General features: G+C 36.7%; 1 protein-coding gene and 1 long non-coding RNA gene across 2 annotated transcripts; both read left to right on the forward strand.

Moving 5' to 3' along the window:
* Nucleotides 1–2080: 2080 nt before the first annotated feature.
* On the forward strand, nucleotides 2081–2731 carry LOC149408927 (uncharacterized). The gene has a single exon (XM_089650292.1). The coding sequence runs from the start codon at nucleotides 2081–2083 to the stop codon at nucleotides 2729–2731; it is 651 nt and encodes a 216-aa protein (XP_089506418.1).
* A 13650-nt stretch (nucleotides 2732–16381) lies between these two features.
* Nucleotides 16382–18389, forward strand: LOC149408928 (uncharacterized). Its single transcript, XR_016305346.1, has 3 exons — nucleotides 16382–16826; nucleotides 17648–17825; nucleotides 18032–18389. It is a non-coding gene; the product is annotated as an uncharacterized LOC149408928 (long non-coding RNA).
* Nucleotides 18390–18456: the final 67 nt, after the last annotated feature.

Here is an 18456-nt window from a genome sequence, read left to right on the forward strand (position 1 = left end):
CTACAAATAATTTAGAAATAGATGATGTTCTATCACCAATACCTTTAAAAAATAATTTAAATAATGATACTTACGAAAATTACGTGAAATTTTATTCTAATAAAAATGAACCAACTATTTTTAGTTTTAATGAACATGATTCATTCTTTATAAATAATATGTCAAAATATATGGCATACCCAACTTCTATCGATCTAGATGATCAAAACCCTTTCTGTGCTGAAATATTATCCAATTGTTCAGACACTGACGAACTTTTAGAAATACCAAAAAATTTATATGGTATTCATGAATCAAAATCAACAGATAATAAGAAAACTTACTTTCATTGCTTTACCAAAACTCATTACTTCGACAAAGCAACTCCTAAAGATATTTTCCTAACACTTAAAAATTTAAGATCTAAACTTATTGAAAAACGTGTAACTGAAATTACGTTACCGAACTTCCAAAACTCATTTGATTCCATTCCTTTTATAAAAATAAAGGAAATTATTCAATATCTTTTTAGGAACTTAAAGATTAAAATCAATATTAATCACAATAAAATCATTAACCCTTCAACTTCGCAAATTCCCGTAATATTAAAAGAATGTCACGATAGCCCTATGGCCGGACATCCAGGTTTCTTCAGAACCTACAGTCGGATCAAAGAAAGATACCGATGGGAAAAAATGAAAGATGATATAGAAAATTATGTGAAAAATTGTATCCACTGTCAGAAAAATAAAACTGACAGAAGAGCATATAAAGCTCCAATGGAAATCACTACCACTTCCACGGAAGCTTTTGAAAGAATTGCGGTCGACATAGTCGGACCACTTAATGAAACTGTCAATAATAATAAATACATCGTCACATTTCAAGACGATCTTACTAAGTTTTCTCAAGCTTATGCAGTTAACTCTACGGAAACAGAAACTGTAGCTGATTGTTCTCACTATGGAATACCTAAGTCAATCCTCACAGATCAAGGTGTTCAATTGACTAGTAATTTAATGAAACATCTTACCAACCTATTTAAAATAAAACATTTGAAAACTACTGTTTATCACCCACAAACAAATGGAGCACTAGAACGCTCTCATTCCACTTTAAAGGATTATCTTACTCATTATATAGATAGCGACCAAACAAATTGGGACGACTATATCCCTCTAGCTATGTTTTCATATAATACAAGTACTCACTGTACAACTAAATTCACTCCTTACGAACTTGTCTTTGGACATAAACCTATTTTACCAAGCTCTTTAGAAAACCCAGATTCAAGCCCAACTTACGAAAGTTATCTTAACCAATAAAAGTATAAATTCGCCATTACCAGATCACTTGCCCGTGAAAGAATCGGACATGCCAAAGAGACATCCAAAAAATATTACGGTAGAAATGTATCGAATAATATTTATAAAATTAACGACTTAATATTAATAAAAAATACTAATAAACCCAAATCATTAAGCAAGAAACTTATTCCTAATTGGAAAGGACCGTACAAGATTGTAAAGGTTCATAATAATCATAATGTTACCATACGAATGGAAAATAATTCATTAAAAAGATTCCATGTTAACAGAATTAAGCCATATCGCGCTTTCCCTCCTGTTCCAGGTCCTTCAAGACTATTTTTTCTTTCCCTAGACAAATACGAATTTTAGAAGATAATTATGCCTTAACTAAAAGCACATGTTCCAAATATTTATCATACGTACCTAACGACAATTGCAAAGATCTTTTAAAACCTGTTTTTAATACTATTAAAAAATGTAAAACTAAATATGATATGAATCAATTACACACCTCGTTTCCAACCAACGCACAAAGCGCGGTTTAATCGATGGTGTTGGAAAAATATTTAAAGCTGTTTTCGGAACCCTCGACTCCGAAGATGCGCAATATTATGACGATGCGATTGAACGCGTCATGTCAGATGACAACCATATTTATAATCTGATGAAAGAACAATTACAAGTCACTAAATCGACTCTTATAAATTTCAATTCTACCCTTGCTAAACTTAACTATGACGAATATACTATGAATAAAAATAAATAACTATTTTAAGGAAGACCACGATAAAATGAATATGCAAGAAATTAAAAATATACTTATCTCGCAAACAAGCTCTTTATTCGAAACAACCGAATACTTTTATGAACAAATTGATTCCTTAATCAATGTTATTTTATTTTCTAAACAAGGAATTTTACACCCAGACATAATTACTCCTCAACAACTTTACTTCGAGCTAAACTCTAATATTAAACATTTACCAAGCGGAAAAGAATTCCCCTTAAGTTTAAAACTCGAAAATATTCATTCTTTAATCGATATATCAGATTTAATTGCTTATTATATTGATGATAAACTCATCTTCATAACAAAAATACCTTTAGTAACTTCGCAGGAATACAACCTATTTCATGTAGTTCCTCTACCTGTTCCAAATATTGATATCCCTAATACCTTCTCCTTAATTATTCCTAACCATAAATATTTAGCAATCACAAAGGACAAATCTTTTTATGTGTACCTTGATAATTTTAAGAATAATTGTAAAACTATTACCAATGAAAATTTTGTATGTAAGGATCTAGATGTGTTATCCACTCTCTCCGATCCAATATGCGAGACAATTTTATTGTCTGCTTATATTAATGAAATACCTAATGAATGTTTTAGTAGGATCATCAAAGGCAACATAATCTTATGGCAGCCTATAAAAAAATAATAAATGGATTTTTACTTATTCTCATCCTTCTAAAGTAACTATCGACTGTAAAGATAGAAATAATATTTTTGATATCAAACTATTACATACTGGAATATTAACTTTAAATTCAAGTTGTAGAGCATATGCAGGTCTCACACAATTAATTGCAAAAAGTAATCTCATCACAGAATATTTTAACCCTATCCCAACTTTAAACATTGTCGACGACAATTGCTGTAATATGAAAAAATATAATGAAACCTTAAATGAACTTGAACCGATAAATTTAATTAACTTGCAACACGATGACATTAATTTGGCATCTCATAAAATCGACCAATTCAATGACGATCTTAAATCATATAATTCAAAGCCACTCATTATTAAACATTCAACAAAATTTCAAATTGTTATCTATACGTTATCTGCTATGCTAACTATATTTATTGTTTACAAACTATTGAAATGTTGTAAATTCTTTAGAATAATTAATTCTTACTTTTTAAATAATGACGACGATAATAAATGTTGTGTCAGGATATATAATCAATGTAACAATCCTAGACGATCCACTATAAGGATCCAACCAAGTATGACATTCAGAAATTTAACAAATCTTGAAAACGAAGATGTACCTCTTCAAGATCTATCTTCAAGTGAAAATAGTTTGAAGTATAATTACAGCAACTAAACTTAAAAAACCGTTGCTTTCATTTTAAGGGGGGAGATATGTTATAATCCCAGCCTATGCTATAAATCTAAGTAATTAAAGTCAACCTTTATTTCTTTCTACATCTTAATATTACTGTTAATCCTAGCCGGTGCCCCAAAAGTAAGCCATAATGGCAAACATTCATTTCTTCGGCACTTTAAAAGGAACCATATTATTTTGGGAAACCAATCAATGATGCAATATTCAAATTAGTCACATGACCCTTTTTTGCATCTTAGGGATTAAAGTCCACAAAGCTCTCACGGTCCCAGAGACGTGGAATACTATATAAACAGGAACAAGCTGTTCCCCTACGTTCACAATTAACATCACTTGTGCTGCTTACACGCTGCACCTCTACGCATTATTGTCATTGTCATTTAATTAATGTACTTATCATTTAATTAAGTAAATAAGTGTACTTCTATCTAAATAAAGTAATTCAACTAAATCTATAAAGTTGTTATTGTGTGGAATCCATATATTCACCTCAAGATACTTACACACTGGAACTTGTATCACTCCAAGATACTTACACACTCACACCTGCAGATCTTACATACACATCCTCAGTGTCCAGATCTCTAAATTATATATCAACCACGAAGAGAACTTCTCGACAACCGCTCGCCGTACAGAGTTAAGTTTTTATTTACTGCGCCTCAACCGAGGGTCGTAGCAGTAGGTACCACGATGCTAGGTGCCAACAGAATATTTAATCCTTTATGTACACCATTGTGAAATAAAATCCACATAATCTTATCGGCAAATGGGGAAAACAGAGCTTCAAAGTTACCGCCTGGGAAAGCCACTATTTTGGCTATCGGAGCCAAATGGGGTGCATTTGGAAATATTAACCAATTTGGTTGTTTTATATTAACTTTGGTTTAGGTACATAAATTTAAAATGAAGTTGATTTTTAGAATCAGATACTTTAATTTATAGTTTATAAAACATAGTAAGTTACCTACTAAAAGTGGTAGATACTATCAGTATCACCCAGGTGAAAGACCATCATTCCGAATGGTAAAGTTGCTTGAAATGGCTTATATCTGATTAGTGACCAATACCATATCATTCGTTTTCCTATTCCATTCAAGTCTTCCAACATACTTTGGCTCCGAACAATTCAGACTCATGTGCGTTGTTCACATATGATACAATAGTTAAGGGGTTGTGCTGAAAAAAATTTCATCCCTAAATACTTAAATTACAAAGATTAAATTTGTTCCTGATGTCCTAGGAAGATCCAAAACACAGAGCACATCTAATTACAGGGGCAATTGAAATCCATAAAAACCAATTAATACGACGGATGAGTTAAGCATACTAGTTCTTGATATCCGGTACGTGGCGACTATACCAAAACTAAACGCCGAAAGGCACATTAATTTTACTAAATATTGTAGTGAAATACCGGCCCATACATGCATAAACACACACAGAATCTACAAGTCTGCTCTGATGATGTACACACTGTAATGCTTTTCGAAATGTTAGATAAACAAGGAGGAAGCATAGTATCCCAAAAATGAATCACGATAATACCTACTCAAAAATAATAATCTCAAATGAAATCTGCAGGATCTCCATTAAAATTTTAACAAGATTACAAAAAATCGACTCTTAAAAGTTTCTGAAAAACATTTGAAAATATTCAAATGAAGTTCCCCGGCTACACCCTATTCACATAAGGGTCCACCGACATTGGGCTTTTGACGGTTCAATCACTACAAATGCTGTTCTGGTTTTTCCTTCATAAAAGGAAGAATCTACATATTGGTGTTCCCGAATTAGTAATAACAATAACCCATTATTTGCCATCACATCAGAAATTACCATAATTTATTTTTTACCCACAATCTACAGTCGAAAAATTGCCACCGAATTAATATTCATCTCGAATCGAGGGGTTAAACATAAAGAAATGTGTTTTTATTATGATACAAGTAGTATTATTTGACAAAGGCCTTTTTATCTTGTGTATGTAACTGTGAAATTATTTGTGAATTTTGTTAGATATTTAAAAAATATTATTTTTCCGGTAAAATGTATAAATTGCATATGTTCATCTTCATACCGAGAAGATCATCATAATATTAATTGGTATCCATAATTATTGTTCATTGAAATATTTTTTATAAACATTATTATTCAAAATTCCAAACTTATTATTATACTATTTTAAAAAAATGCAGGTTAATGTGATGTTTAAGTAATTAACAGGTAGGTAGATATTTTCCTGCCAACTATGAAATTCTTTTTTCAATTAAATTGTTAATTCAAACCCCATCTTTTCGATAAAACACCTGATCATTATTGTTTGGCACTCAATTATTTTGTGAGTGGACGAAGATAATATTTCCCTTCGCACAATGTTTGGGTGAGTTAGGAATGTCAATCTTTTTTTTAATGGTTTAATTGTTTTTTAAGACTTTTTAAAAATAATTTGGCAAGATGACATAGAGTTTTACAAATTTAAATACTTTTGTTTCAAGCGTGATATTAGTAAATATTTAAGTTTTTTAATTACTTTTTTTTAATACTTCGCTAATTATTTTCCCATTTGATCTCTGGTGATTTGACGTGTTGTTTTTGTATTTTTTTGTATTTACTATGCTTATATAATGCACATGCATAATAAGGATTGACTAGATTATCATTTTTGGAAAAGCGTGTGGAAGGGTTTAGTTTTTCCTGTGGGAAGATTTAACCCGGACATAAAGTCGGAGAAACAAATCTAAACAAAGCATGGGACACAACATGACAAAGAAAAATAAAAAGGAAACGGTCTCAGCTGGAAATCGAACCCAAGATCTCTATTTTACAGGGACAACGCCTCTATAAATAGGTCGGTAGTTTCCTAGTATCGATGCATCCAGTTGGTTGGATTTTAAGATTGGTATGATATCAGCTCGACTCATGTCCATAGGCATATGTGTGTGTCGTAAGAGGCTTGAGTACAGGGCGGCTAGAATAGTATGGAGATGATTTCCTGCGTACCTTATGTGCTCGATACCAATACCGTCGTATCCTGGACTTTTACCTAGGGCGGTTTGCTTAATCGCGCATTCGATCATTTCAGGAGTAATGTTCATGATCAGGTCATCATTTGCCGCAGGCAGACATGTCATCATATTTAGTTTCATGCTATCTCCTTGATCCGCGCTTAAAGAAAAAAAGTCTTTAAATTCGTTAGCAATGTTTTCATCCCCCGTGATGTTGTTGACACTTAGTGGAGCTTTGCTCTTGGCTTTCAGCACAGTTGAAGTTTTTTGCCAAAACTTTTTGAAGTCTTTGTTGTGCATAGCCGTAGCTATGCTATCCATTCTTGCTTGATTTTCCGAGTGCTGACATTTTCGGAGAGCAATTTTAAAAGATTTTTTACTAGTTTTTCTTTCGTCTGCAATACAACCTTCCGTAGGCTTTCCGGCTTGGACCCAGCAAAGGAATGCATGCCTTGAGTGGCGATACAGAGTTGATACTTGATCATTCCACCCTGGAACAATGTCATACTTTTTTTTGGGTCCTTTATTTTTGAATGCTTTTATAGCGGAGTTTCTCAGTGTTTTCACGATAGTGTCGTAGAGAGAATCTAGTTCCATTTTGTGAACTCTGTTATCACAGTTAAATCTGGAGGTTTTATTTTAGGCAATAATTTTTCCGCACAGGCGTTGTAAGTTTTTACATCATTTTCGGACTTTGCCGCCCATTTTCCAAAATCTCTTGGTGGATTTTGTCTGTTAGATATAATAGGGATTAGATCCACATCTATTTCGACATTTAGTGGGAGATGATCTGACCATGTCGCATTGGCTGTGATGTTCACATTCCTCACTGCACTGCTCAACCCCTGTGTCATAATACAGTGATCAAGCCATCTGGTGGTTCCATGGGCATCAAAATCAAAATCAAAATCAAAAATCAAAAAATTATTTATTGTAAAATTAAAATTAAAATTACAAAAGGTATAGCTTATGGGTAGACCCCATTTCTTCCAGCTAACCACATTTATTTAATTACAATGTTTATACAGATAAAATAACAATATACCAATGAAAAAATAAAAAAAATACAAATATATAATATATATATACCAATAAAAATAGGCGTTTCATTTACGTGAGGTATTCACTCAACGTGTAGTGACATTTATTAACAAGGAAAGTGTTTAGTAAGGATTTGAATTTGTGTGTATCTTGTATTTGTTTAATGTTATGTGGTAGGTTGTTATATACTTTAATGGCCATGTAGTATGGTCCTTTTTGGAATATTGTTTTGTTTGCTTTTGGTATTAGTAAGTTTTCTGTGAGCCTTGTAGCGTATTTATGTGTTGAGTTTTTTAGTGGGAACTTGTCTGTAGATGATCGCACTAACATGCATAACTCCAATATATATACGTCTGTGACTGTCAGAATTTTCAGATTTTTAAACATAGGTCTACATGAATCTAAACGATCAGAGTTTGTAATTTTTCTTATGCATCTCTTTTGTATGATGAAAACATCTTTAGCGTTTACCGAGTTTCCCCAAAAAATAATACCGTATTTTATTATTGAGTATACATAATACTTTTTTTTTTTTTTTATTTTTTTTTTTATTATTTAATATTTGTATGTTTTTTACAATAAATATACAATTTATACATATTATAAAGTGTTATAAAGGTAAATAATAAAAGCTTTTCCTCACCATAAAGAGACGAGGCTCTTGTGTTTGGTGAGTGAATCCTAGCCTAATTATATGGAATCATGTTAGTAAGTAAATAATATATTTGCAAAACCAAAAGGGATAAGTAAGAAATAGGCAAGATTTATCAATAATACAGTTTCAAGATTTGAAGGAAATAATAATAAGAGTAAGATATGGACTTTTATAGTACTTTTAGGTAATTTTTTAATTTAATTTTAAATTCCTGAATATCTTCAATATTTTTTAGATATAATGGAAGGATGTTAAAATATGTTATACCTAGATAGAGATAGGTATTTTGTGTGTGCTTTGTATTAAGTTTTGGGATTTTGATAGTTTTTTGATATCTTGCTGATGAATTGAATTGTAAGTTATTTAACTGTATTTCTTTATAAATTTGTAGAATTGAATATTTTTTATATATATTGTCTATTGTGGGTATTTTGAATATTGAAAAGAGAATCTCAGTAGAAAATTTGGATGGTTTTTTTTTTTTTTTTTGTGTGAATTTAATATATGAAGTGGATTTAATATATTCTTATAAGTTCCTCCCCAGCCAATAATACCATATTGTAATATAGATTGTACAATTGCATAGTACACTCTTTTTAGGTTTTCTTGTCTAAGAATATTTCTAAGTCTTATAAATATATAAATACATTTTCTAATTCTTTTGACAAGTTCACAAATTTGTTTTTTCCATTTAAAATGTTGATATATATATATACCAAGATATTTAATTTCAGAAGTTAGACTAAGTATAGAACATTCTTGATTGCAATTAGTTCTGTTACATTTAAGTTGATGTATTATAATTTTTAATTCTGGAATTGATTTAAATTTGTTGATAGAGAATGGGATACATTTTGTTTTTCAGTATTTAATGAGAGGAGGTTTTTATCGAACCAATTTTTCAGTATATTAATATCAGTATTTGCTAAGTTATTAACATTATTCCAATCAGTACCTTCAATTATTATAACAGTGTCATCAGCATAAGATATTATTTTTCCATTTAATCTTTGATTGAATATGTCATTTACATAAATGATAAACAGTAACGGTCCCAGGACTGTACCTTGAGGTATGCCGAAGTGACTTGTTTTTTGTTGACTAAGTACATCGTTGATTTTTACGACTTGAGGGCGTTTGAAAAGGTAGCTTTTTATCCATTCTATAGCTGTACCACTTAATCCAATGTTTCTTAATTTACTTATAAGTTTGTCGTGTGATATGCTATCAAAAGCTTTTTTAAGAACTATGAAAATTCCAATGCATTTTAATGATTTATCTAATGAATTATGAACAAGACTAGTTAATTTTGCAATTGCATCCTGAGTGCTTCTACCTTCCATAAAACCGAACTGATTTTCATTAATTAATTTATTACATTTTACAAATTGATTTATCCTTTTTTTAACTATCTTTTCAAAAATTTTTGCTATGTTCGAGATTACTGATATGGGTCGGTAATTGCTAACTTCTTCTGGGTTACCAGATTTAAATATTGGAGTAATGGTAGTTTGTTTGTAGATTGATGGGAATACTCCGCTTTGAAAACTTGTATTTATTATATGCATTAATGGTTTGGAAATTAGTTTTGTTTTTTAAAATATCAACTGTAATTGCATCAAAGCCCGGAGCAGAACCTCCTTTCATTTCAGTTATAATAGAAACTATTTCGTCCTCTGTGGTGATTTCAAATGTTGCCATTTTTTTTTCAGCATCAATATTACTGTCTGGAGATGTTATATTTGGGTCAATATGTATAAGATTGGCTAGATTTTTCCCTACATTTGCAAAATATGTGTTAAATATATTTGCAGCTTTTGATGGGTTTTCTTTACAACATATTTTCGAGTTATCATGATTAATAGCACCGATTTCATTATTCCTGTATTTTTTTTGTCAATTATTTCATTTATCACCGTCCATACTCTTTTACTATCATTTTCAGCCTGATCCAACTTATGTTTATAATAACTTTCTTTTGTATGTTTTATAATATAAGAAAGTACATCGTACATCGCTTACGTAAGTGAAAGTATCAGAGCCTAGATGCACCATATCAGTGTATGTATAGTTATTCTCTGTACAAAATTGTGCAAGTTCACGTCCAAAAAGAGATCTCGGATCTGCATTAAAATCTCCTATAATAATTGAGTTGGAACTGTTTTGTTCCTCAATAATGGCGTTTATTTTTCCCAAACAGTTTGAGAATTCCGGTAAGTTTTCAGCTGAATTGGTTGGCATATAAACTGTTACTATAAGGAGAGTTCCATTGGATGACTCTATTTCAATAGCCGCGATTCGAGGTTCTCTACAATCAATAAGAGTAGTTTTAATTGTATTGCGCCATAAGATACCAACGCCTCCGTAGGGGCGGCCAATTAAGTCACAATTTTGATTAGGGAACTCACTTCTCTTCGATAGTTTCTAGCTAAAGGAACCCAAAGTGACAATTATATTTAGCTCTTCGTTGGTGGAGTGATCTCCACAGAGTGTCGGTAGCAATATAAACTTTGGAAAAAAGCAACAATAAATTCGGTGTAATTTCAACTTCCACAAAGTGTTTTATTCAAAGAAAATCTATCCTTTTGTTCTTAAAACTTATTTAAACACCTACTGTAGTGAAAATAAATTTAAAAACGAAAAAAATCCTATTTATTTGTAGATTAGGTCAATCCTCCGTTGTCTCTACTGGCAAAGACGTCAGTGATAGTTTTTTTAAGGCTTTTTTTTCAACTCTCAGCACTTACAAAGCATCGAGTCTATCTTGACTAAAGTAGAAAAATACCGTTTGCTCTCTACCGATGTAACAGGGATTGTACACATATTTTTTTTAACAATTTAAACCACATGAAAATACCTTGAAAAAAGCATCCATTTAAATAGTTGTCAAATACATATTGAACCATCGGCATTTGTGAACAGTTCATTCCTATCCAAAAAATTGCCAATGTATAGCGCCCTTGAGGTGATTTCTCACGAAAACGGCGCTATATAAATCAGCCAAATATTATTATTATATGTATAGGCACAAAAATCGAGATCAGGAAAAGTTGTTCTATACTCAGGAAAATGATCACAAAAGAGTAACGTATCTGGTGAAAGGTGATCTGTGAACTGAAATCCTGATTTTCTAAATCCTTGAGATAATATAAAATCACACACTTAAAAAACACTCACAACACTAAGCACGGAAAACAAAAACAAAAACTGCTCTGTTTATCGCACCCGCACAAACACTCTGCTTTATTATTTATAAAACTCCTTTTAAAAACTACGGTTTTAGGTTTATGTTTTTGACTTGCACTCCTGTAATACATAAAATGGGCCGGGTTCAGAGCATTGTTTTTTTTATAAATAGAACGACTACTCATTTTTGTTTCTTCCTGTCGCATCCTAAACATGTAACATATTGACTTGTCAGAATGTGTCTCTGCATTGTTATGCTGGTGTTTGTAGAATTCTGTCTTTGGTCGACACTGAGCGGAACTCATTGAGCAAACAAACTGAGCAAAAATCAAAAAAAAAGTATTCCCACAGTCACGTTTCTACAGCGCCGCCATCAACACGTTCCCGTGCGCGCCTCTCCATACTGTGCCTATCTACAGTTTACCGATTGCCACGTGCCCCCAGAGTGGTTATAATCGAAGTTTTTAAATAATCGAAGTACAACAAGTCATCTTGCCTTCACGTTTTTCTTTGCCAAATCAAGTTTTTTCGTGCAAGTGCCCCCCGCGCAGCCAAATTGTGCCACATACATTTTATCACGCGCCCACGCCGTGTTCAGTGCTCCGCCATCAACCAACCTCACGTGCCCACCGTGCCCGTGCCCCATTGTGTCGTGCAACACGTTCATTCGGCCTTCGCGTTTTTCTTATTAAAGTTTTTTCGCGCAAGTGCCCACCGCCCCAGTTATTGTGCAATTTCTCGCCCTCACACAGTTCAGTGCAATCTTATTCAAACCAACATTTCAAATTTCACTTCATTCACGTAATCTACGCCGTACAAAGTGCCACCGCCTCGTGTCTGTTCCCAGCCTTCCACACTCATATTCCCGTTCAAAAATCACCCCAGTTCCAGTTCCAAACAAACTTTTTCTCACATCATCCAGTTCCAAAAATTTAACCAGTTCCAAATCACTCCAGTTCCAAAATCACTTCAGTTCCCAAACCTTTCCGGTTCCTACCTACAGTCAAGTGCTAATCAACATACAGTGTCTTTGAACTTTTGCCGTGAATCCGGGTTTCAACAGAGTATTAGCCGCCTGAACGACGAGTAGGGCTCGTTGCTCGCTCAAACCCGGGTTTTCGCCGAAATCAGAACTGCCATCACTCCAGATTCACCATCACACCTACCGCTACCAACTCAGCCAGTCTACCACGCCAGCCGCCCACCTGTAAGTGCTTTATTTGTCTTATTGTTTTATCTGGCATACAGTTCTCTCCAAGTTTTTAAAGTCATTATTTTCATTCTTTCATTCAATTGCAAAAATCTTTCGTCTCTCTCTCCCCCCAACCACCTACCATGTCTATCTCCCGTTCCCAAACATCCATCCCCATCGATATGGAAATCGCAAAAATCCAACTTGAATTAGAAACTTTCTTTGATTCTCACCCCGTCCGAGATTCCGCCACCGACGAGGATATATCCTACATATACCGTCTACAATCCCGCCGTCTCGAACTAGCCCGCTCCCCTGCCCACTCCCCTTGCACTTTGCCGCCCAACGACGGTAATGTCACCCCCACAAACCGCGTCATCACCCATTCCCAAACATCCAGACCCATCGAGTTGGTACTCGAAAACATCGATCTTCAAATAAAAAAATTCGTTGAATCACACCCAGACAAAAAATCCATCAATCCTGAGGAAAAAACCTATTTCATCGATCTAAACCACCGTAGATTGGAACTAATCGACTCCCGGTCTCAATCATCCCCACCCAACTCCCCCCCCAATGACGGCAACGTCACCCCCACCAACCGCTCCACCACCCCCCCGCCCTCAACCCAAAATACCTCCTCCTCCTCAGTCACAGCCACCCCCCCGCCCTCCACCCAAAGCACCCCCTCTTCCTCAGGCACTGCCACCCCCCCGCCCTCTACCCAAAGTACCCCCCCCCCCCCTCCTCAGACATTTCCACCCCCCCTCACCCTACCCAATGCACCCCCTCCCTCGCAGGCAATACCTCCCCCCCGACCAGCGCCCGCAAGCGTCTTGCCTCCTCATTCTCGTCACAGTCCAGCGACTACTCCAACAATTCGGGGCCAGAATACTCTGGCTCCAAATCTTCAGCATCAGCTCCCTCTGGTGCTGAAGACATGGCTTGGGTAGCCACAAAGCTCTCCCGCAAAAGAAATCGAGCCTGGCAGTCGCCCAGCTCCTCCCGCAAAAAAGTCCCCTCATCCCCCATCAAAAAAAAACAACTCCTGTTCACTTCAGTTAAATCTCCCCAACGCTCCCCCCCCTCCCCCCCACCTCCCAACTGTCCCCCAGTCAACTTGCCACCCCCCCTCGCCCCATCTATCACCCCCTCTAACCCCATTCATCCCCCCCCAATCCCCCTCTTCACCTGTAACCCCCCCCAAGGCTTCTCTACCCCCCCCAACTCCCCCCGGGTGGTCGTTTTGACCGAAAAGATCCCTCCAGTGGTGCTCCATTCCAAATCGGGATGGGCCTCACTCGAGCGTACCCTCACAGACAAAGGGATAGACTTCTTCGCAAAAAATCAAGCGAAGTTTATCACCATTCACCCCAAATCCGCCCGCGACCTCAATCGCATCATCCCAATCCTCCTCGAGCGCAACATCGACCACCACTCTTTCAAATTGCCTGAAGACAAACCCCTAAGGGTTGTCCTCAGAGGTATCCCTGAAGATATATCAACCCAAGATATTCACAACATCCTTTGCCTCACCTACCCCGTCCTCTCAGTCCACCGCATGCGGTCCGGCCCCTCCCGTCGTGAAATACCCCTCATGCTGGTCAACCTGACCAAAAATGAGGTGGCAAAAAAAATATTCACCGACCTCCCTTCCATCCTTCACCTCCAAATTACCGTTGAACCCCAACGCAGACCCCCCCTCAGTCAGCCAATGCCACTGTTGCCAAGCCTTTGGCCACTCCTCTTCCTGCTGCAACGCCACTTTTCTCTGCGTCAAATGCGGCGAACCTCACCCAACCACCTCATGCACCAAATTCCCCGATACCCCAGCTACATGTGCCCTTTGCACCGGCCCCCACCCTGCCAACTACCGAGGCTGCCCCGAACGCCCCACCCCCCGCCCATCATATAGATTTCCCCCCTCCCACCCCTTTAACCTACGCCCCCTCATGCATACTCCCATCTCTATGCCCAACAATTGGCCCCTCCCTTCCTACTCCACCACTGCGCCCTCCCCCTCTTTCCCCCAACACCATCCAACCCCTATCTCTACCCCCCCCCACCTCTTCACCTTCTGTCACGATTCTTCAAATCCCCCCTACCACCTCACTCTCTAAACAGTTTCAACGAGCCCCCCCTACCCCCCTCCCTGTTACCACACTCTCACTCCCGAACCTAAAGGTCCCCCCTAACCCCCCCCTACCACTTCACTCTCTCAACAGTTCAAACGAGCCCCCCCTACCCCCCCCTGTCACCACACTCTCGCTCGCGAAGATACGAGTCCCCTCTACCCTCCCCCCTACCCTCCCCCCTACCACCTCACTCTCCCAACAGTCCCGTCGAGCCCCCCCTACCCCTCCCCCTGTCGCCACACTCTCGCTCACGAACCTACAAGTCCCCCCTACCCCCCCCCTGTCACTTCAACCCACCCCCCGGACCCTCGCGTCCACCCCACGCCCCCCTATTCTCTCACGTCTCTGCCACCCCTCCCCCTTCACCCCACCTCATAACTCTAACCCCCCAAATCATTCTGGCCCTGTCCAACGCGGCCTCCCAACTGAGATCAGCGCTTGAATCAAACAGCCGTCTCGTCGCCCACGTCAATTCACTCCTCAGCTCCATCCAAATCCAAAACTCCACAATCAACATTCATCCCCCCCCCCAACAACCACTAAAATCTTTCGTCAAATCTCCCCCCCATCTGCAGCCATTCTAGCAAAAAAATTTTCACAAACAACTAAATAATTCTACTCCTACAACCAATTTTAACTCATGTTGAAAGAGAAAGGGGCCTTTTTGGCCCGGAGCTCTGTATGCCATTTATTCAAAAGTCAAAAGTCATTGAATGAAAAAGAGTAGATGTTAAATTAGAGCCACAATGTCGACAACAATATGACACAAAAAATCCCGGTTAAAATGCTACTGGCAAACTGTTCCTTTTGATGTGGTGGTAAAATTATGGACACCATTCTCCCTGGGCAATGTACTTACCCACGGTTTTGACTCAATAACAATATATGTGAACATTCTCGTAAATTTCTTTGAGCGATATGTGAAACGAACCACTGCTCTGAATATAGGTACAAAACGCTATGCTTTTGTTCAGCATGCAGCACACATTGTATAGACACCTATTTGTACCTATGCGTTATGTTATATCCGAATCGAGTTTTGTGGATTTATTTGTGATAAGGCATGTGGGAAGAAATTCAGGGAGTGCTTCGCTCTTCCGCTCTTTAGGGCTTTAGTTCCATGAGTATATCCATAGTGAAGAAGCAAAACTTTCAAGTTATTTGCTGGAATACTTTGTCCTTATTTAGACTAAAAACTCTTGGAATCAGTAACAAGTGTGTAGGACGGCCTGTAGGCTAAAGTCCTCTATATTATTCTTTCAAAATCTCTGTCTATTGCTAGAAACCTAACTACCAGTCCACCTCGGTACCGAGCATAGAGGGGAAAACTATATTACTGACATCTGTCGGATAAGTCTAAGATCTAATATAACCTCTAAAGTCTAAGTTCTATCTACACTAGAGCCATCTATGTCTTGTAGCTCCAACTATCACACTGTTAGCAAAAACATTTTAATATACTCCCTGTATTGCTTTAACGTGTATCCTGTTAAGTATACATGTAAAAACCCCTTTGGGTACAGATACATAATTAGTATCAGCCCATAATTTTAAATTTTAACCACAAATTATTTTCTAACTTTGTTAAGCGCTCTATTAAAAATGGAACCATTAGCAAAGTTCACCACCAGTTACTTTACAGGCTCCTGCCTAGCACCTAGTGGTCAGAGGTAAAACTAGGGCTAACAGATAAAACAGATGTTTTGCCTTATCAATTGGCTTTCTTTGACAGTGTTTGTTTACAATTAGCTTGTCAATGTGTTTTACTTGGTTAGATTATAAAAAGCCTCGCCGGCTGGATTCCTTCTTCTTCTCTCCTATAAAATAGTAACAAGCAGTCATTATGGTCTACAGACCATTAGTAAAAGTGTTTTGTCCGGGTCGGGAATAATTTAACTCTTTGTAACATTAAATAAAGTGAAATGCAGTTTTGTGCAGTAAACACAAAAAACCATGCATCTGTTATTGAAGACTTCATCAAGCCCAAACAAATCTTAACACACTCGTTATATTGTCGCTATGTATACGTCTCATCCTTGGGTTGTATGACCGATTTTAATACATTTGAAGATAAATTATGGAACATAGCTACCAGGTTTTTCAGTGGGTTTACCGGGATGTTTTGTATCTTCACGTTGTTAGATTGTGACTCATATTTTCTTGAGCTTCAACTTTACTTTCTAGGTAATCCACTATTTTTTTAAGATGTACGTCTTAGGAGATTTGTAATTTCTTGATGTCTTCTTTAATTTGCGAGATTTCACTATTCATTTGGTGGTTGATTTCTTCAATTTGTGTGCTAAGAAAGTCAACAGACTTCACAATATCTTTGAATTTATCCATGATGTTTTTTTCCATCTGCTTTAACTTTTCGTCAATTGTTTTAGTGAATTGATTTAGAAAATTATTATTACGATTTGTGGAGAATCTTCTGCATTTTGTTTCATAGATCTTGTGTTACTTTTCATTATTAGATATTAATATATTCTCTACCTGAGTGAGACTGTAGCACTATATAATCACCGCAACGTAATGTTTATGAAAAGAGATTTTTTTAATTTTTAGTAATAAAATGAGATTCCACTGCACGAAAAACTTTCAATCAAATGTTAGAATCACTAAAACCGCTTATGCTGTTTTGATTATTTATATTGATTTCAGAAGCGAGGCAGAAATCTATATGAATAAAAATGTAAATGTTCATTTGTTAAAAATCTTAAAACTTGGTAAGTTCGTCACCGATTGCTGTAAAATTTTGACACAACGTCGCATTCGAATACGCGTGTGTTTTTATACGCCTATATTATAAAGATGTCACCTGTGATAGGTAAAAACATGCTTTTAAAAATAATAAAAAACAGCGCCATCTGTTGGACGTAAAAGCAACATACGCTATTATTTCTCTGTCTGCACCGATAGACTGAGCCACAGCAACGCGTGGCGAGTTACATCTAGTTATAATAATTATAATTATCAATCATAATTTTGTCATTGCTTTATTTCAGATTTCAATAGTGATGCCTGCGCTAAAGCAATTACGTTCTACCGTGGATAGAATGAAAAGTATGTCTCCTGAACTCATTGTGAAGGCCAATGCTTCGGGGCAATTTATTTTACAAATTAAGACTGATATGGCTACTGTGTCCTCAAGATTCCAAAATATGACTGTGGATAATTTTAATGGTATGTAATATTTTAAAAAGAAAATGATATAATCGCAAGTATCACCAAGAAAAACAATTTTTTCTACAGTTATGAATTGTCAAATTGTCAAGCTCATAATAATAATAATAATAATAATTGGATAATTTGTATAGCGCCGTTTTTGTGAAAAATCACCTCAAGGGCGCTGTACAATTTATTTCCTTGGATCTACATTTGTTATTTAGACCAACTGTGCCAGCACGAGGTTCGTCATCCGTTCAGGCATGTGTCTGCCGCCAATATAGCGCTGACATGCGTCTGCTGCCAATAAATAGCGCTGACACAACATCCTCACATAGACAACAAACCTTGGCAGCACGCACCGCTGTAACGCTCGACGAAGACAGAAGATGGAGACTCTGCTGCAAGAATAGAATAGGTAGCGAAGGAACTGTACCAGCTGCTGCAGCGAGAGAGACTACCCCGTCCACCAACTGTGCCAGCACGAGGCTCGTCATCCGTTCAGGCATGTGTCCGCCGCTAATATAGCGCTGACATGTGTCTGCTGCCAATAAAGAGCGCCGACACAACATCCTCACATAGATAACAGACCTTGGCAGCACCGCTGTGCAAAATCACCTCATCCTAGTCTACCTTAGTCACTCCAGTC

Source organism: Hesperophylax consimilis, unplaced genomic scaffold (genome assembly GCF_061612785.1).
Source record: "Hesperophylax consimilis isolate HC1 unplaced genomic scaffold, BYU_Hcon_1.0 scaffold_41, whole genome shotgun sequence".
NCBI classification, from domain to species: Eukaryota; Metazoa; Arthropoda; class Insecta; order Trichoptera; family Limnephilidae; genus Hesperophylax; species Hesperophylax consimilis.